At 35.2% G+C, this 21,204-nt stretch overlaps 1 protein-coding gene across 6 annotated transcripts in view; it reads left to right on the forward strand.

The window, feature by feature from the left end:
- SKIC3 (SKI3 subunit of superkiller complex) overlaps positions 1–17,696 on the forward strand; it is a 156,554-nt gene extending 138,858 nt beyond the window's left edge. For all 6 annotated transcript variants that reach the window (XM_081826536.1, XM_081826537.1, XM_031035077.2 and 3 more), the window contains 5 exons: positions 53–211; positions 5,349–5,501; positions 9,828–9,958; positions 11,655–11,778; positions 13,686–17,696. In XM_081826536.1, the coding sequence (XP_081682662.1) occupies positions 53–211; positions 5,349–5,501; positions 9,828–9,958; positions 11,655–11,778; positions 13,686–13,760 (642 nt within the window). In that variant the 3' untranslated portion in view covers positions 13,761–17,696. The remainder of the gene's footprint in view (positions 1–52; positions 212–5,348; positions 5,502–9,827; positions 9,959–11,654; positions 11,779–13,685) is intronic.
- The last annotated feature ends 3,508 nt before the right edge of the window (positions 17,697–21,204 follow it).

The following is a 21,204-nucleotide window of genomic DNA, read 5'->3' on the forward strand; positions in this document are numbered from 1 at the left end:
TTAACATTCAAGAATCTATTTGATATATTTCTATTTGGGGTTTAATTTTTAGAATTTAAAAAATAACCCTGATCAGCCAGCTATTATCTTACTTTTGAGACAAGTTCAGTGTAAACCACTCCTGGAGTCACAAAACCCTCTCCCAGATGCTGTCCTTGAAGAGCTGCAAAAAACAGTCATGTCCAACTCAACATCTGTTCCAGCTTGGCAGGTAAATTCTCTCCTTTCTTACATGAGTCCTGAATTAGAATCCTTCATTATACTAGATGAAGGCAGGGGTTAAGCTCCATTTTATTTGTCTTGTCTTTAAACTCACCATGTATCTTTCATTTTCAAGATTTAAAATATGTTGTATTGTGATTAGGGAGACTGAGGAAGTTTAATACTAATTTAGGATCTGCTACTACACTGCTTCAAAGCTTCTTAAATTGTTGATTATAAATTTCCTCGATTTAAAACAATGTTGAGAATACTGTCTTTTACATGGTGTTGATGTAAGAGAGCTAAAGAGTGTTTCAAACATTTTGTCATAATGGTGTTAACTCTGTTGTAGAGAGGATTTATGTGGTTTTTCTTTATTTTTCTTAGCTACCACGTAGGTAACTCATATCCAGAATTTTAATGGTTATTTAGTGTTTTTTGAAATAGTTACTGATGCCTGAATCAACAGAATGTCCTTTTAGCTGGCTCTGGTTATCTGCAATGACAAACATGTAATGATCACCATGTACTTTATTCTTATTGATGTTAAAACACAGAAAAACATGTAATTACTGTATTCAGTTTACTATAGTTTCCTCTGTGCTCCAGAGAAAGTGTCAAAGGGGCTTTTTGATGTCGATTTAACAGAAGCTTATTTTACTATAATTTTTTCTTCATTTTGATCTTTTATTATAACAACTTTTTGATGTTCCTGCTTAAAAAGATTATCTAGTGGCATAAAGTAGTTGGATTATGCAAGCTAAGCCTGCTTTTTGCTGTAATCATTGGAGAAAGATGGTGCTTTTTATCCCCTTTCTTGAAGTTTGCCATATGAGAGTTAAGATAATTTAATTCTAAGGTCAAATGGATACTGATGATTTCATATTCTTCATCAAGAAGAAAAATACCTTGTCAAACTAAAAGGGAAAAATAAAAGATAAACTTTATAGGAAGTAGAGTCTTAAGAGATAGCGTGTGTTTTCTTTCATAGTATATAATTCACAAAGGGTAGAGTATAAAAGTCTTAAAAATACCATTCATTACATTTTTACTTACATATATGCCTTTTTAGCTGCCACCTATACCAAGATACAGAACATTGCCAGTAACCTAGTTGCCTCCCCATGACTTTCTCTTTGATTTCTCCCTACTTCAGATAAAAAGGAGAAGCACTATTCTGACTTCTGTCACTTCTTTCTAGTTTTGCCTGTTTTTGAACATCATGTAAACGGACTGTTCTTTTGTATCTGGTACTTTCATTCAGCGTTGTGTGCGGGACTCATTTAGTTGTTACATGTAGCCATAATTTTTCCATTTCATCTTATGAATATACACTTGATGGTATTTGGATTATTTCTAGGTTTTGGCTATCATGAGTAATGCTGCTGTGTCTGTCCTTACCTATGTCTTTCAGTGGGTGATAAGGGATATGTATGTTTACTCTAGTAGATCCTGTCAGACAGTCTTCTAAAATGGTTGTCCATTTGATGTTCCCACCAGTAAATTTTGAGCATTCCAATTGCTGATATTGCTAGATGTGGTTAATATTTCCCTTTTCAGTAGATAGGTAGGTAATAGTATCCTGTGGTAGTTTTAACTTGAATTTCCCTGACTAATGATGTTGAGCCACTTTTCATATGCTTATTGAACCTTTGGATATCCTCTTTATAAAGTGCCTTTTATTTTTCATGGGCTGTTTTGTTTTGTTTTTTTTTACTGATTTTTAAAATTCATTATATTTTCTGGATTGAAGCACATTTTGGGTATTTGTATTGCACATATTTTCTCATGTCTGTACCTTGGCTTAGCACTCTGTTAATATTATTCTTTGGTGAATAGTTCTTAATTTTAATGAAGTCTGACTTACCATTTTGTAATGGTTAATGCTTTATTGAAATGTTCTATTTAAGAATGCTTTGCTTACTTTAAGCGCCTGAAGATATTTTTCTGTTTTCCTTTAGAAATTTTTGTTTTGGGGCACCTGAGTGGCTCAGTCGTTAAGCGTCTGCCTTCGGCTCAGGTCATGATCTCAGGGTTCTGAGATCGAGCCCCACATTGGGCTCCCTGCTCAGCGGGAAGCCTGCTTCTCCATTTCACACTCTTCCTGCTTGTGTTCCCTCTCTCGCTGTGTCTCTCTCTGTCAAATAAATAAAATCTTAAAAAAAAAAAAAGAAATTTTTGTTTTACCTTTCACATGTTAGGTATATGATTCATCCAGTGTTAATTTTTGTTAATGTTGCAGGATCCAGGTTCATTCCTTTCTTATGTGTATCACATTGTCCCAGCATCATTCCTTGAAAAGACCATTCTGTCCCCACTGAACTGTAGTGATGCTTTTGTCATAAATCAGGTGACTGTATCTGTAGGTCTTATAGGGCTCGCTCTTCTTTTCCATTATCTGTTTATTCTTGCTTATAGCTTTATAATTAGTTTTTATGTGTGGTGGTAATATTAAGACCTCTGACTTTTTTTGTTCTCTTTCATGTGTCTAAAGTCATTTTAGGCTTTTTGCAATTATATATGATTGTCAATTACCCTGCTTCCTTCCCCCACAAACAAAAGCCCTGCTAGGATCTTGATTGGAATTGCATGAATCTGTAGTTTAATTTGGGGAGGATTGATAAAGTAATACTACTGAATTTCTCTATCCACAAATGTGGTATTTTCCTCAAATTATTTGGGTTCTAAATTTCTCTCAGTGGTGTTTTACAGTTTTCATTGTAGAGGTCTTTTACATTTTTATGTTAAATTTATTAGTAGTTAGTTGATATTTTTTGTTTGATTACAAATGGTATTTTTTTCTTGTATGCTTGCTCCAAATGCTTAGAAATGCAGTTGATATTTATATGTTGACCCGCAACAACCTTGCTGAATTCACTTATTTTTTTTGAAATGATTTTAGGTTTTCTGTATACACAGTTATTTCATTTGTGAATAATAAAGTTTTACTTTTTCTTTCCAATATTTGTGTATTGATTTTTTTTTTTTTTGCCATATTGCACTATTTAGAACCTTGAATACAGTGTTAAATAGAAGTGGTGGTTAGACAAGTGAACGTTCTTATTCTCAACCTAACGTAGAAAGCATTTACTATTTATAATTAATATGATTTTTGCTATAGGTTTTACCTGATATATATTTATCAGATTAAGGAAGTTTTCTTCTATTCTAAATTGGTAAAAGAGATTTGTTTTCTATCATGAATGGATGTTGAGTTTTAACAGATCTTTTGGGGGGACATCTATTAGAATGGCTCTTTTTTAATTATTCTGTTAATGAAGTGTACTGCATTGATTTTCAAATGCTACACTAACCTTGCATTCTTAGAAGAAATCCTACTTGGTTATGATGTATTATTCCTTTTATATATATTGCTGGAGTCACTTGGCTAATGACTGTTGAAAGAATTTTTAATACCTATATTCATGAGAGAGAAAGGCTTGTAATTTTTCATTCTCATAAGGTCTGTGTTAGGTTTTATTATCTATGTTATTAATTCTCCTTTTCTTTATTTTCTTAAAGAGTTTGTGTGAGAGTGACATTTATTTCTTTAATGTTTAGAAGAATTCACCATTGAAGCTATTTGGGCCAAGAATTTTCTTTATGGGAAAGGTTTTTTTTAAGATTTCCTCTTTCTTTAGCATTGTTGAACTACAGGGAATTTGTCCAGCACATCTCAATTTCAGATTTATCGGCATAGAGTTGTTCATGATACCTTCTTTGTAATGTTTGGAAAATCTGTAATGCTTTTTCCTTTTTCATTCTTATATTGGTAATTTGTGTTTTCTAAATTGTTTTCTTGATAATAAGCAGTTTTATTAATTTTTCAAAGAACCAACTTTTTGTTTTGTTTTTCATTATACTTTCTTTACATGTTATTGACTTCTTTTCTATGTTATTTTTGCTTTCTTTGGATTTAGATTTTTTTTTTCCCCTAGCTTCTTGAGATAGAAACTTATAGCATAGATTTTCCGTCTTTCTCCAGTATATGCATCCCCCAAGATTTTATGTAGTGCTTTCATTATCATTCATTTGAAAATGTTTTCTGATTTCCGTTGGGATTTCTTTGATCCATGTAGGTCTTTTCTGTTTGTTTTTTTTTTCATTTTGGGGGGAGGGGTGTTTTTTGTTGTTGTTGTTTTTTTAAGAGAGAGAGTGTGTGCACGAGTGAGAGCGAATGGAATGCAGGGAGAGGGAGAGGGAGGGAGAGAGAGAATCTTTAGCACAACCCTGAGATCATGATCTGAGCTGAAATCAGGAGTTGGACACTTAACCAACTGAGCCACCCAGGCACCCTGATCCATGTTTTTTTCTGAAGCATGTTGTAAAATTTCTAATATGGGAGAGGATGATTTTTTTTTTTCAGTTATCTCTTACTGATTTTTAGTTTAATTTCACTTAATCAGAGTAGACTGTATAATTTCAGTTCTTTGAAATGTGACCCAGCATATGGTCAGATTTAGAAAATACACATTTTCACTGAATGTGTATTCTGCAGTTGCTGAGTATAGTCTTCCAAATATATCATTTAAGTCAAGCTGATTATGTTTAAATCTTCTATATCCTTACTGAATTTTTTGTCTGTTTCTTTTACTGTTGCTGAGATAGGTGTATTAAAATCTCCAACTTTGATTCTGCATTTCAGTGTTTTTTTTTCCTTTCATTTCTGTCAACTTTTGCTTCATAAATTCTGTGTCTTTATTAGGTGAATACAAATGTAGGAGTGTTATCTCTTCCAATTAATTGATTCTTATTCATTATGAAACAGACCCCTTTATCTCTTAATATTTCTTGTCTTAAAATATACTTTGTTGGAGGTTGATACAGCTATACAAACTTCTTTTTGATCAGTATTTACATGATATATCTGTTTTTACATTCCATTTTGATTTTGTTCCTGACTTGCCATCATGGAAGACTCTTTAACAGTTTCAAGTGGTGTGGCTAGTAAGCTATTGCTGATAGAGTGGGCAAGATGTCTACTCCTTTCTTAACCTGTGAATTTTGGATTTTTGGAGGCACAAAACTTACAAAAATTAAATTAAAAATTTAACTTCATCAAAGTGTATTGAGTTTATTGGAAATAGAGTACCAGACTATGTACTAAATTAAGATTTTTTTGGTTCTGTTCTCTTTCTGTTCCTCAGTGGCTGGCACACATATATCAGTCCCAAGGAATGATGGGTGCTGCAGAGATGTGTTATAGAAAGAGTCTACAAGTAGCATCCCAACAGGGCAGTTGGAGTGGGAAGCTGTCGAGTCTCTTGAGACTAGCTCTGCTTGCTTTAAAGGCCTGCATGGTAAGATCATATTATAATTATGTTCATGGAAAACTGATTCTTTTATTTTTCTTTAAGATGGTAGTGCTTTCTGTTGAGTTCCTGTTGTTTCATCACCTTCTCGTGTGGCCTCCTCATAGACTTTGTATTTGGGCTTTTGGTGGAAATAAGAGTCATGTAAATCCATAGATTCCAGCAGAACATTGTCATTGTTTGGGGAAGAAAAAAACAAAACAAAGATTGCAATTTGAAGTTGAATTATGGCAGAATATACATACTTGTTTCCTGTTGATAAATTAGAATTAACCCAGGTACTCATCTGTGACAAAGGTGCCAGTAATTTAACATTTCAGTCATTCTCAGTTAAATTTGACATTCTGTAAGAAGGACTTCTAGTAATTTTTGATTTGACATCTGTTTTTTGATACAAAGTTAGGTATATTAATCTAGAAGTCTTTGGTACTAGTATGGAAAATTCTTTAAGATAAATGTTTAAATTGTGTGCTTTGGGGGGCAAACTGCCGAACAGTGTATATGATATTCTATTTGAGTGTATGTGTGTGTGATACATACTAACTTATTTCATATTGACAGTAATCCTATTTTACAGTTGAGGAAATTAGCTTGCAGTTTAGTAATACCCATATATACCCCATCTTCTCCCACCGCCCACTACAGCCACAAAAATTATTTTCTCTAATGGCTTTGGTTCTGGTTATACCATTTACTACCTGTGAAAACTTCAGCTGTTTAGAGCGTTTCTTTTTCCTTGTAAGAGTAGAGATAATAATACTACTTTGCCTTCTTATAGGGTTAAATATCAAATGAAATAACATTTACAAATGCCTTTGTAAACTTTAAAACACTGCTCGAGTCTAATTATTCTTACTGTAATATTTGACACCCAGCAGTTGTTGTAAAAGAATATGAGATGCATGTTTCTATGGTAAACACCTGGCAGTGTACAGAGGATGAGGATTGTAAAATTACACTTTTATGAGAGGCTCCTGTATGTGTTATAATATATGAATAGGATATTAAACTGAGAGGTTCAGCTAAGATATTAAATACTAGATTTCAGGGCTCCTGGGTGGCTCAGTTGGTTAAGCGACTGCCTTCGGCTCAGGTCATGATCCTGGAGTCCCTGGATCGAGTCCCGCATCGGGCTCCCTGCTTGGCAGGGAGTCTGCTTCTCCCTCTGACCCTCCCCCCTCTCATGTGCTTGCTCTCTCTCATTCTCTCTCTCTCTCAAATAAATAAATAAAATCTTTAAAAAAAAATAAAATAAAAATAAATAAATACATACATACATACATACATACATACATACTAGATTTCAGAGATAACAGATTCCAAAATGAGATATAAGATCAAGGTACAGACTTCCAAAGTGAGTAGAAGCCTAACCTATAAGGAAGCTATAAAAGGATTAGAAGTTGGAGAAGGATTATGAAGAAATTTTTTGGGGGAGAGCTATTGTGTTTTCCCCCCATCTCTATGGCACATTTCCACCCACAGATGCCCACAAAGGTGAGGAAGGGAGAAAGTGTGTATTTTTTGCTTTCAGTCTGTACACAATTGGGTTTCATCCTCCAAGGTAACTGATTATGGGATAAACAGCTGAAGAGTGAATAAATAAATTAATTAACTAATTAATTTAAAAAATAATAATAATAAAAGAATCTATCTGAATTCTCTCAGAAAGGGAGGTTTTGATGTGTGGCCTCTGAGGTCCTGGAGGCATATGGACAGGTATCTGACATAACCTCAGGAGCTTGTGGCTCTCTACCTGCTGTGTTAGGACAGAGGAAAAGAGAGTGTTTTGGAAAATGAGCACATGCTCTGGCAGAGAGTGGTCTGCAGTAGGTGAATCCCAAAGGTGGATAGGAGTATATGCTTGGGTACAACATGGAGTGAGTGAAGGAGAGTTGCTGTGACTTGGGTTTGGCAGCACTCCTGGAGTTTGTTGGAATGAGTGAGTGGTGCCAGTGTGAAAATGAGTTGGCATAGGAGTTATCTTAGATCCTATCCAGTAGGGCCTCCTAGAGGAGTGATGGGATCTCGGCAGAAAGGCAACTAGAGGTTTCCAGATTGTTTAGAGGATGTGGAGAGTAAGTGAAATAGAGTATATTTGTCCAGGTTAGTGGAGCTGCAGATGAACAGGACTGCTTCACAGGCATGTATTCTATGCAGTTGCCCAGGGCTCCACACTTGGTCTAATGCTCTCCAGTCACCATCTTGAAATTCTTAATTATTTTTGAACAAAGGGCCATGCATTTTTATTTTGCTTTGGGCTCCACAGATTACATAGCTGGTCCTGCAGATAAGAGACTACCCATGAAATTGGGAGTCTCTGATAAAGCCAGGAAAGCCTGGATGAGAAAAAGAGATTGAAATACCTATCAGGCCTAGAGAGCAAGACATCATCGTACAGTAGCACCAATCAAATACAGACTTCCGGCATTTCAGTAGCTGTCTGAAACTACAGTTGGCAAGAAAAGGTAAATGTTGGGATGAGGAGCAAGCCATCTGCTGCTATCTGTAACCATACCCTGTCTGGGAACTGTAGTGGGACAGGGTGCAAATACTACCTTTGAATGAAGGTTGAAGTATTGAAAGGAAGAAGATATTCTAATTAAGATTGTTTGTGATGACTCTAAGAAAAGTAGGTATCAGAATCACAGAGCCTACTGTAATATACACCCAGGGACAGAGATAAAGTGCTTCCTCATATAACAAATTTTAAAGACACAATGGGAGACAAAAATGTGCATTCTGTTGTTTAATATACCAAGTACATATAGAAACTTTTTCCTTATATAGTAATCTTTGAGCTAACTTTATAGAATATTTTATATGAGACTATATTATAAAAGCAACCAGTGAGAGCTTTGTGTTCTTGGTTTTTAAAAATATTATTAGGAATGAGGCACCTGGGTGACTCAGTTGGTTGAGTGTCAGAGTCATGATCTCAGTATCATGAGATGGAGCCCTGTGTCGGGCTCCATGCTTAGCGCAGTCTGCTTAACATTCTTTTCCCCTCCCTCTCCCTCTGCTCCCACCCACCCCCACTCTGAAATAAATTAATTAATTAAATCTTTAAAAAAAATAATAATATAAAAAATAAAAATGTATTAGGAATAGTCTTATTACTTTTGGGCTTTGCCTTATTTTCTTTGTCAAATGTACCCAAGGTCTCATTGCTTCCATCTTTATAGAAGATGCTTTACAATTTATTTTCAAATTTATTATCTTTATAGCTTCCTTTTTCTTGATTACATGCATAATAATGTATTGCCTGTACTGCACTCAGTTTATTGCTCTAACATTTTTTTTATAATTTAGTGTTTGAAATGGACTCATCCTATTGACTTTATTAAAATGTGTACTCTAGATACCTGTAAATATGAAATCTTAGTTTTTAATGAACATTTGAAGTTTTTTGTTTTTTGTTTTTAAGATTTTATTTATTTGCGAGAGAGAGAATGAGAGACAGAGAACATGAGAGGGAGGAGGGTCAGAGGGAGAAGCAGACTCCCTGCTGAGCAGGGAGCCCGATGCGGGACTCGATCCCGGGACTCCAGGATCATGACCTGAGCCGAAGGCAGTCGCTTAACCAACTGAGCCACCCAGGCGCCCAAACGTTTGAGGTTTTTAATGAAAGATTTTAAGTGCATTTTTTCTTCTAACATAATTCAGCAGACTGTTCACCGTTTTATCTTCACGTTACTGTTCTTTAGAACACACTTATCTGTTATTTCTGAGTCAGTACATATTGTAAAAAACTAAAGTTTGCAACATAAGTGATGTGTAGATACCTTAACATTTTCCTTATAAAGTGAAATTCTTTAAAAAGTTCTCAGTATTGATGAGTTTCATTTATCTGTGATCTGCTTTGTACCTTTTTTCTATTTTGGGATTTTATTAAAATATTTAATTTCAGTCTTCTCTTTCTCCTTAGATAATTTTTGAAATGTGGGACTTTATCACTACCAATTAAAGAGTCATGTTAAATTGAGTTTTTTATATTTGTTAGATCCCAGAGGCTTAGTGACTGATAGATTTTATTCACCTATATAGTAGAATAATGCATTTTCTTTTAAGAAATATTTTAGTGTTTTTTAAGTAATATTCCTCTTTGAAACCTTCCTTTTTTCCAGTCTGCCCTGTTCTGTAGCTCTTTAAGGGCAGGAATCAGATTGTAATCATTTTGTAGAATCATGGCCCCTGTAGCATGTACATGGTGACTTGGACAAGTAGGCACTTAATAAATGAGTGTTGAATTTCATTCTTTTAAGATAAACATGTTGAAAGTCTCGATTTAATATATGTCTTATATTTTTACAGGCTAATATTTCCAATGATCACTGGTCATCTTTGGTTCAAGAAGCTACAACTGAGGCCTTGAAACTTTGCTTTTGTCCATTGGCTGTCTTTTTACAAGCTTTGTTACAATTCAACCGCAAAATGGGGGCAAGGTATGAAGAATTCTTGTTCCCTTTTTTTCTTGGAAATGTTTCTTCACTTTCAGTCCCTCAAGGAAACAAAGATTTAGAGTCAGTGTAACAAACTTGGTGTTACTACTTTGGAAAGGCTGTCGAAGTAACCAAGTAGGAAGAAAGCAAAGTCTTATATTTGTTTTACAAAAAATAATTTGGTACACAGATATAGAATATGAGAGATTGGGCATGACAGCATTTCAAGTGAAGAAGGGCTTGGAGTTTTGCTGTCTTCAGATACACCAACAGTGTAATGTAGATTCTAGAAACAAAATAAAAATACTGAAGTTCAAGGCTAGATTGACTTAAGTTCATGCAAGGTACTAAGCTATGAAAAAAAAGTAATGAATATTGAAAAGACAGAATTATGTTTATAAATAATGAGGTTTTTATATCTAGAAAAACTCAAAGTTTCTGAGATTACAATATACAAATTTTAGTGATCTTTTTATTGGAAGGTGAGGATGGGGTCAGAAATAAATTTGAAAAAAATTACTTAAAGATCATATGGATGAAAAAACAAGCAAGAACATTTTAAAATTCTGAGAATAAGATGAAGCTTTAATGGATATTACACATAATACAGAGCAACTATAGGTAAAACAGTGGTTTAGGAGCATTACATTTCTGCAACGGGATAGATATTGTAGACATAGAGCTTAATACATATAAATATGTGGCAGAGATCACATCAGCATCCCAAAATAGGAGTGAAGGAAGAATTAAGGCTATGGCTAATCAGCAGTTCCAGAACCATTTAGTATTTATTTACTTTTGGTCATTTTTTTGTATGACTAATTTCACCCAGAAATGTTTTAGGCTATAATTTGTACTTCCTAATGAACTCTTTCTGCTGAAGCTCAGTGTGGGTGACTTAGAGGGCCTTAACCTCTACCTCCTTGTAATCTGTTAGCACCTCCCATAATTTTTATCACCACCAAAAATCAGTCCAAATCAACATACACGCAAAGAAAAAAACAGTGTGCTTACTGTGTGATTCATATGTAGATACATCTTCAAGACAAGTTCTTTAGTTTCTGCTTCGAACCAATTACTATTTATAAGATCCTCCTATTCAGCATTTCTGAAGTTACCACAATTTTTGTTGTGTCTGTTAGTACGGAAGTCTCTGGAGTCATAGGTGTTAGTAAATAAGGAAAGAAAAATTAGAACACAATTGTAAATCAGCCTTTTATTACATGGGTTTACATATTGTACTTGTCTGTTAAAGCATATACTAAAAAGCCTGATATACACTTTGACTCTGATGTAGATTATTTTTGTATTGTTTATGGATTTGTTTTCAGTCTGTTTTCAAAAAGGATTAGAGGTAGAGCACTCAGAAGTGCTCGTAAAATAGGAGCCTTTCCCCTCTTCAATTTGGAATGAGCCTTAATTTACTTATTTGCAAAATGAGAATAGTAATAGCAAGCTAACCTTACAAGGTAGCGAATGTTCAATGTGACCATATGTGTAAAATACTTAGTGTCATACCCAACACATAATAAACACTTAATAGATATTAGCCATTATTATTACCTTTATTCTATGAAAAAAAATTCATGAAGGAATCAGTACCATGTGGGCAAAAGAATGAGAAAGATAACGTGTGTGAGACTAGTATATGAGATATCTTCTGTTAATTTAGATGCTTTGGACTAAATATCTTTTTCAGAGAGACGCGGCGACTTTTGGAAAGAGTGGTGTATCAGCCTGGGTATCCCAAGTCTATTGTATCAACTGCACGTTGGTATCTATTGAGACACTTACATGCCAAAAATGACTACGAGCTTATTGACGTAAGGCCTTGATTTTATTCAGAATATTTCCTTTTGGATCTTTGTTGGAGGAGGGGTGAGGGTTACTGTCCTGTGCATTGTAGGATATCTAGCAGCATTCCTAGCCACCCTAAACACTAGGTGCCAATGGCACTATCCTCTTCTCTCTACCCAACTTATGACTACCAAAAATGTCTTTAGACATGCCAAATGATACCAGTAATTGCCCCTCGTTGAGAACCACTGATTTAACCTGTGGGAAGTACATTCTCCTGATGTGCTATGTAGAATAAGAAAGTTAGACAAAGGTACTAGGTGCTGGTTGTGGTATTTTTTATGACCATTGCACTGGAAGCAAATATATAGATAGGTTTGGAAGTAGCAGGATTTAATGGGATCTTGATACTATCTTTGGAAATATTATTTTACTTGTCTTTTCTATGAGATGCATGTGACAGTTTCTACTCCTCATGGGATAGCTCTGGTATCTAAATATATAAACATATATGTATGTGTCTCTAAAATTCTTTTTAAAAAGGTAGAGTATATAAAACACATATAGGTTTAAGATTCTCATAACTTGAGCTTATAATTTATAAAATACAATGAATATTAATGAGAAGCTTTTTAAATATCTAAAGCACTTGAAATACTGTTTGCCTTTCAGTGAAACACAGTATTAAAGAAATATTAACAAAAACAATGCTTGGAGAAAGGCATTCTAATTAACATATTGCAAACCAAAAAGATAGAACTTGTGTGAATGTTGGAGATAGTTTTCCATGCTTTTCTTGCATTTCTAAGCATCCTGTGAGCGGATGACCTGACTGCTCTTTGTTCCAGACTATCTTTTCAAGGATGTTTTTATAGTGAGCCTTGGGAGACAGACGTGTCTCCCTCCAGAGTAAAGGGTAGGCCTATTATAAAGGATTCAGGTCCCTGGGCTCAGGGTTCCTCTCTTGTAATGCAAACCAGTACGGATGTGGGAATCTATATACTTCCATCTGGGTCACCTGTGTGAGTCTTAGGGGCCAAGGGGAATAAATGTAAATGTCTTGATCCTCATGCAGTTTGTTGTACCATGAGTGTTAAAGACCTTTGTCTCTGACCCAGGAGAACCGTGTCTTTTGGCAGTATCCATGAAACTGTGCAGGCTAACTTGTTAGCTTGCAAGTAGAGCAAAATCTCAGAACCTTCACAGGGTTCGAAAATGAACAACCAAAAAGTTTTAGTAGTCGAATGAGCAACCGAAATGAAATGTTATGGTTTGTGGAATTGGTGAAAACCTTGCAAAGCTTCTTGATAGAGCCTCGAATCTAGAACCTCAATTCTAAGCTATGGTTTTAAAGGAGAGAAGTATTGGGGCACCTGGGTGGCTAAGTCGGTTAAGTGTCTGCCTTTAGCTCAGGTCATGATCCTGGAGTTCTGGGATGGAGCCCCACATCTGGCTCCCTGCTCAGCAGAGAATCGGCCTCCTTCCCGCCCCCCGACCCCTCGCTCGTGTTTTCTTTCTCTCCCTTGCTCCCTCTCTTTCTCAAACAAATAAAAATCTTTAAAAAAAAATAAAGGAGAGGAGTATCATTTGCACAGTTCTGTGTATAAAGTGGTCTTCCGGGTAAGGGTTTAGAGATGACAGTATTATAAACAAAACCACCACTTTAATTTTATACAGTGCTGACAAAGGGTAACAGTCAAAATGTTGCATCTATACTAATTGAGCATTTGAGTAAATTGTGCTTATCTTTGATGTTGGCTTTGGCTAAACCATTTATTTCAGCAAACATGACTGAAAAGATTGCATGTAGTCACTTTTTCTTGTGTTGTTTGATATTGCTTGCTGCCTTTTGGCATACTTGGCTTCTATGAATTTAAACATAGTTACTGTTAATAAACAAAATACTAATGTTCCTATATGTGATTTCCCCTAGGTGCTTGTAAACAATGCCAAAACTCATGGAGATACAAGAGCATTGGAATTGAATCAGAAATTGTCCTCACAGTAACAGTATGTTATTTTATAGTAAGCAAGCAAAGAAAAAGTTATTAGAAAGAATCAATGAATCAAGACTGTTCCCCAAAGCAACATTAAAAAAAAACATAGTTATAATCATCCATTCCTATTTTAAATCTAAAGACATTTAAGTTCTTAAGCTAGGGATTTAATTTTTCAAACACTCGTAATATAACTTTAATTTGAAAAATATGTTTGATTTTGAGAAGCCCATAATGAAAGGAAAAAACATGATTCCCTTAGGTGTTCATCAATAATTTGTAAACCATTCTTTTCTCCATCTTGCACTGTGCATAATAAGATATTTTTTGTACCCCTTTACAATAAAGCGTTTATAGCCATTTTCCAAATAATATGCAAAAGCAGATTAGCACAGTGCAGAATTTTACTTCTTAAAAAATAAATTGAAAGATGTGATTTCTTCTATGAACTCTGGAGTTCAGCAGACCAACTCATCATAACATCTAAATAATCTTACAGCCTATTTTACTAGTGGTTCATTTCAGATTCTGTTGAAGAAGTATAATGTAAATGTTGGTGAGTTTAGACTGCTAATGGATATGTTTGTATAATTCAAAACACTCCAGGTGTATGGCTGCATTAAAAAAATTAATGGAAAATTTTGGAAAATAATGCCGACAGTGTTTAATTGATCATGCAGTTTCTTCAATTATGACAAAAAGACTTGAACTTTCTGAAATAAGAAAAAAACAGTGTCTTATTTTCTTTATAGTATTAATATCAGATATAATTTCTAAGTTTCAAATTTTAAAACTTGAAAGCACGTTACGTATTTTAGTTTTTCAGAAAACCTTTTATATATCTGAAACAACTGTATGTTGCTTACTTTGGATTTGTGGCTTTAAAAAATATTTTCAGATATTTACATATACTATTTGTTGTATGAAAATGTGTGGTTGTACAATTTATGTATGCAGTTTTTCTAAATCAGCTTTATGGTGTTATTTTGTGAGATAATATAAATTTATAATATTCTGTAATTAAATTTTGCTCCAAAGGTTAATCTGTTGAACTAACTATAATTTGGTGAATTCCCAAATTTGGCTGAATATTATCCTCATTCAGACCTATGCAATCAGAATCTTTAAGGATAAGGGCCTAGGACTCTGCATGATGAAGGCATGCCTAAGAGATTCTAATGTTCATTCAGGTTGGTGAACTACTGGATTAATCCAATGATGATTATTCCCTTTACTTTTTTCTTTAAAAGAATCAAGCACTTGCCATTCTCTGCCCATTTCTTCCGTATCCTCACAACTGTCCAGCTGATTCAGTTCTTTTGACAGCCTGGCCCACAGACTTAGCCAGAGATGAGCTGCAAAAGGTTGCCTGGGCCTCTCTGGTGCCCGTGCCCTCCTCCTTCCTCCGGCAAGCACTTTAGCCTTTACCCCAGAATGGCCTGGATCTATTTTCTTCAATGCTTATGAGTCAGTTCTTGTTTTCCATCTGCTTTCTGGGGTGTCACTTGCTTCACAAGGTTACTTTCTCCTGCAGTATGGACTTGGTTAGTCTTTGCTCCAGGCCTGTAGCCAGGGAGTGACCTTTTGACTAAGTTGCCTAGTTCTGGCCTCCGAGAACCTCAGACCCAGGTTTTCTAGAAAGGAAGGTTCGAAAACACAATAGTTAATACCATCTCAGGTAATTCTTTTTGCGTGGATGTACACACATCCTGTCTTTTCTTTGTTCTCTTAAGATTACTGCCCAGTTACTGTGAGGCTCCAATCATAAATGTATGAGTTTTACAGAGGTTACTTAATGCCAGACCTTTGCTAAATGTTTTAAACATTGTCATTTAATCTTAGTAAGTAAAGGAAAATAGTGCTAAACACTATACTTAAAGCAAAGAAAAACCTGAAATGGAATCAGTGTTATCAGATTCTAGGAACTTAAAAGTAGCCAAAATTTCCCTTCATTTTATATGTAAGTTTAGAGAAATTACATTAAAAGTTATTTCCAGAAGTGTCAATATTTAGCATTCATATTAGATATTTCCTTATTTGAGAATTATAGTGCATTTTTGCTAATTTTTATCTACCTTTTGGCTCTTATTAATTAATTAGATATTTATAGTCCAGCTAGACATCTGATAATCATTTTCTGTGGGAAACATATATTTCAGCTTATGAGTAAACTTTTAGAACACAATCTACTTGCTTGGGATCACTTATCATATTTCTAAACTTCCCTTGCATTAATTTCTGGTCAGGATAAAAAAAAAACACACCTTAGTTTAAAATGCTATGCCCTTTTTTCAGTTTGAAATGAAACTTCCTTTCATTTGGGAATCTACACAGAACAGCATTGGACAGAAATACCCAGGTTCTCCATTAAGGGACTTAAAAGATACGGTTACCTAAACTAGCATTAAAAAAAAAACAAAAAAAAAACCAAACTACTCTGAAACATTAGGTAAATATTTACTGATGTATAATATATGAGTATAAAAAGATACATGTTTGGTTGCTTCATAGAAAAGCTTGATACTTGTTTTGGGGACATTTTATAGGAACACAGAAATGAAGCATATTTTATGTATGAGTCAGAGGGACTTGCAGATCTATTTCAGTTTTTGCACACTTTAAAAAATGTGGAACTTTGTTTTGGCATAGTTGACCCTGTCTCTCTACAGGTCTTCCTTTTTTCCACTTTAGTTGCTAATGGATAGAAAGCTTCTCAGACGCCCATATGTAGACTCAGATGCTGGTTATAAACTGACCATCAATTTGCAGGAGAGGTTTTTTGGTTTTGTTTTGTTTTTTACATTAGAAAGATACATTTGTGTATCAGATACAAGTCCAGGATTTTCTTCCCATATATGTATTTTTAAAGACTTTTTATACAAAGAAGGTAAAAAGTCAGAAAATTCCCTTATTTAGAGTATATACCTTATTTTTGGTTTTGAAAATAGAGTCACTTAAAGATCTATTGCACTGAAAATCCACTCAAGGGGTCTAGCTGTCCCTTTGCTATGTAGTAATGGGTTTTTCCTCTTTTGGGCTGACTAAAATAGGAACTTTTTGAATAGCAGGGTTTTAAATTCTAATGTACCTAAAAAATATCCTATACAACTATAATTTTTTTAAAATAAATGCTAAATTATCTTTAGACCTCAAAATGTTTTGAGGGAACTTAAGAATAGAATCTCTTTAACAAACAGCTGTTATGAAACATTTGAAATCCTTTTTTCTTTTATTTTCAGTTTAATTGAATTGAAAATATCTATTTGTTTTAGTGAAGGGATATGATGCCAGGAGATGGATAATTAAAATTGGAGTATCCCTTGGAAAAGGGGTTGGGTTTCATAGTACTTCACCGGAGTGTTGAAATAATTTGCATGTCATCATCTCTCCTGAATTTGAATCAGTACAAAAGTTCATTTGGGCTACATACTTCCCTTGTATATAGTACCTATTATAAAAACATATTTAAATTATTAATTTTTCTGAAGAGAAGATGAGCACTAAAAAAATGTTTATCTTGCTATTTCTGCTTATATGGGAGGGGGAATAATGGTTCCCCAAACTTGTCATGCCCTAATTACCAGAACTTGTGAATATCTGGCTAAGGGGCTATGCAAATGTGACCTTGACATGGAGAGATTATCCTGGATTATTTGAATGGACCCAATTTAATCACAGAAGTCCTTAAATGTGGAGAGCCTTTCTGAGAGTGACAGTGGAAGGTCAGAGGTTCGACATTGCTGACTTTGAAGATGGAGGAAGATGGTTCCAGCCATGGAATAAAGGCAGGCTCTAGAAACTGGAAAAAGCAAGGCAACTTTTTTTCCAGTGGAGTTCCCAGAAAGGAATGTAGCCCCACTGGCACCTTGACTGTAACCTGCTGAACTCCCATGTTGGACATCTGACTTATACAGAGCTGTAAGATAATAAATTTACATTGTTCTTAAGCCACTAAGTTTGTGGTAATTTGTTATGGCAGCATAGAAAATGAGGGCATTGCTCACTGTGTATATTGTTAAAGTGAATACACATTCCTTTGAAGTTGGGTTTCACTAGATCACTGAAATTGGGGATTATCATCTTAATTGTTGCCCCAAAAAGGGGTCATCAGATAAAGATGATGAGTTATTAAAAATGGTCACTGTGAAAATATAAATGTCGTAAGTATTTGACTCTTAAGAATATGTGGCTGTTTATTGCTGTAACAGTATCTGAAGTATTCTCACTTAACATGCTGCCTGCAGCACAGAATCACCATAGAGTTGATCAGGTACTTCACTCTCATTCTCTTTAAAAGAGCTGCATTAAATTATACTCACAAAACCTAAGTGGTGTGTTTCAATCTGGGTTTCAATATTTAATGGGTATGTGACTGGATAAATCTTATGTCTTGGCCTTTAATTTTTATGTAAATATGTAAAGTCGGGCCTTGAGCTAGATTTCTAATGGCAGCATTCTGTTATTCTAAGGTCACCAAGGTTTTCTAGGTCCAAAATGAGCTGGAGCAAAATACTGAAACTGCTTGGTGCAGCACCTGGGAAGCAGCAACTCTGGTTTCCACTAAACGGGGGCCCCTCTTGTGCTTACAAACCTAAGGGAGAACCCCTTTCCAAAGATGGTTCCATTGTAAAAAATAGTAGTTAATCAGTTGTAGGTATTAAGACTCTGAAAAAGAAAGTAAACCTACACTCAGGAATATTGTAATGGAAAACAGCATCTATGAATGGTTAAGTGTAATTACATGTGCCTTCTACGTGCCAAATAGTTATACTTCATACAGAAAGAGCACCCACAGTATATAAAATAAGCACATTGTTTGATTATCTGACTCCCTTATGGCTTAAGTAACTTGAGTTTCTAAGACCCTGCCTTTTTATTTTTTTTATTTTTTATTTTTTTAGATTTTTTTTTTTTTTATTTATTTATTTGAGAGAGAGAATGAGATAGAGAGCACGAGGCGGGGAGGAAGACCCTGCCTTTTTAAATGCCATTTCCTCCCCTTTGATCATACAAAATTATGGTGGTTGCTTTCTCTATGGAGAAAATATGCCACATAGTTTAGTATCAGGTAACTGCCTGATACTAAACTATGTGGCACATTTTATAGGAAAAACCAGTATATACAGGTTTTAAGGTTCTAATCTTAATTTTTCTGTTTAATAGATCAAGAAATAGTGTACAAATAGTCTTTACAAAAAGATTATTTGCTGGCTACAAAAGTTTGGAAATTAGCCTAAAAAGTCAGGTGGTGTGGAAAAAAAAGATATGGTTATAGGTTCTATCTTTGCAGACTGAGTTATGTGTTTCTGGGCACAAGAGAAAAGCCAGATGGAGCAGAAGACTTTTCGTGTGCAAAGAAGGAGATTAGAGAGAAAATATACTGCTGAGAAGGCAAATTTATATTGTCATGAGCAGCTTCATTGTTTATTTCTGAATTGCTGGAGGCCAACCCCATAGTGCCTCAGAACAAGTGCTATTTATATATGGTTGGAAGGCTTCTCTATCTAAGGACGAGGCTCGGAATGATTTATTAACTCACTAGAATCAGATTTATGATAAGCAGTGGTAAATACGTTGTGAACATTGGGAAGTATGCAGGCAGGAATAAGCTTTTGCGCAAGTCAAGTAGCTTCTAACAAAGCCAAATAAAAGCCGCCATTGCAGAGCATGTTGGCACTGTCACTTGCTTCAGCGGAGGAGCTTTCGGTGCCGATGAGGTGGCAATCATTGCCGAGCGTGCACGGGCAGGGATAGATAGAGTGCCCACTGGGTGCTAGGCTCTTCACACTTTACCTCGTTTACGCCTCACATCCTTCTTTACAGTAGACGCTATCCTCATTTTCAGAGCCCACCCCCCCAAAAAAGGAAGCTCAGAGGTTACTATTCTCTCTATTCTTAAGTAAATAGAATTCCAGTACTGTTGTCTGATTTTGTTAATAACTGCTGACACCTCAAATGTCAATGAGTTGAAGGATGTGTCTTTGGGACTGACTCAGTTATCCTGCCAAGTTGTATTCTGATACTGCCATTTACCTAGTGCCGCTATCTGAATTCTAGAAAGAACCTAGGAGGAAGGAAACTCCTCCAAAAGACTAACTTGGCAAATTTATTTTTCCCCCAGCTTTACTTGCAAATTTAAACCTATGCAATGATGAGGAGTACTCCACCCTTGTCCGATTTTGAACTTAATAGAAACAGACCGACAGTGAGCTAATTGTTTCATTTAGTCCTTGATAACATCACAGGGGCCAAACCTTGGTTTCCTCTTTGGCATTATTAATCTCTCTTCCATGAACTTTCTTTTGGCCCTCCATATGTGTTAGGTACCTAGCACTTTCTTAGTTTTTAAAGACCTTGTTTTACTTATCAACTAATCCCTGCAGAGGAGGTAATCAATAAAAGCTCCTGGTTGTGTTTTTGTTCCTTTCTGAGGGTTTTATGTTGGTGTTGTGAATACTTAAAAGCCTTTAAGTGCTAAGCAATGGAATTTAGGCATAAGAACTAGATAGATTCCTTGATATAGGAGTTGTTCTGAGTTGCAGAAGTAGGTTTGTCCACCACCATTCACATGTCTCCAAAAAGGCCCCACACACTTGAAGTCCATCCCTGAATGTCTCCCTTGTGAAAGCAGTGCATTATTTTTTGGAAAAGCATCTGACAGTTGGATACTAATGACTTTGACCTGATAATAATGGCTTTTGGGTTTGCTTTGATGGCCAGAACTTACAGAGGAAATATGCTTCACCACACCTTGGCATCAGCATCTTGTCCCGCTCCAGTCAATGTCTATAAGGTTTCTTCATTATGTTAGCCACCCTCCCCAGAGACAAGAGAAAGAAATGCTTTTAATGCAGAGGAATACTTGCTCTTTATAGTTTTGTTCCAGGAGAAATCTATATTTTGTACTTCTTTTTGCTTTGGTCCAGTGCTAGATTATTGCAAATCAAAGTATTTCTTCTTATACATAGTGCAAGGACCTTTATAAACTCAAGTATTTTTAGACACTAATCTGAATCAGAGTTGGATGAAAGAGTACCATGGAACTCGTCTTTCCCATCAAAATTAAAAGCTCTGTTTATTATTATTACTAATCGGTACCAATTATCAAGCACAGCACCTACTATTTACCAGATACTACATTAGATGGTCTACATATATTTAGAGAAATAATACAGTAGAATGTTTAAGAGCTCTTTTCTGGACTAATGAGTTCAAATTCTGGCTGCACCTCTGATTAGCGGTGTAACCTCACAAAAATTACCTAATCTCTCTGCGCCTTAATAGTAGACATCTCTTTGGAGGATTAAATGAGTTAATCGAGGTAAAGTGCTTAGAGAAGTCTTTGATAACAAGGTAGGTATATTATTATCACCATTTTAAGGGAGGAAACTAAGACTCCAAAGTTAGAGAACATATCCAAAGTCAGGCAGATAGTCACTGGTGCCACACTGGTTT

Source organism: Leptonychotes weddellii, chromosome 7 (assembly GCF_054177405.1).
Source record: "Leptonychotes weddellii isolate Sample4059 chromosome 7, ASM5417740v2, whole genome shotgun sequence".
NCBI classification, from domain to species: domain Eukaryota; kingdom Metazoa; phylum Chordata; class Mammalia; order Carnivora; family Phocidae; genus Leptonychotes; species Leptonychotes weddellii.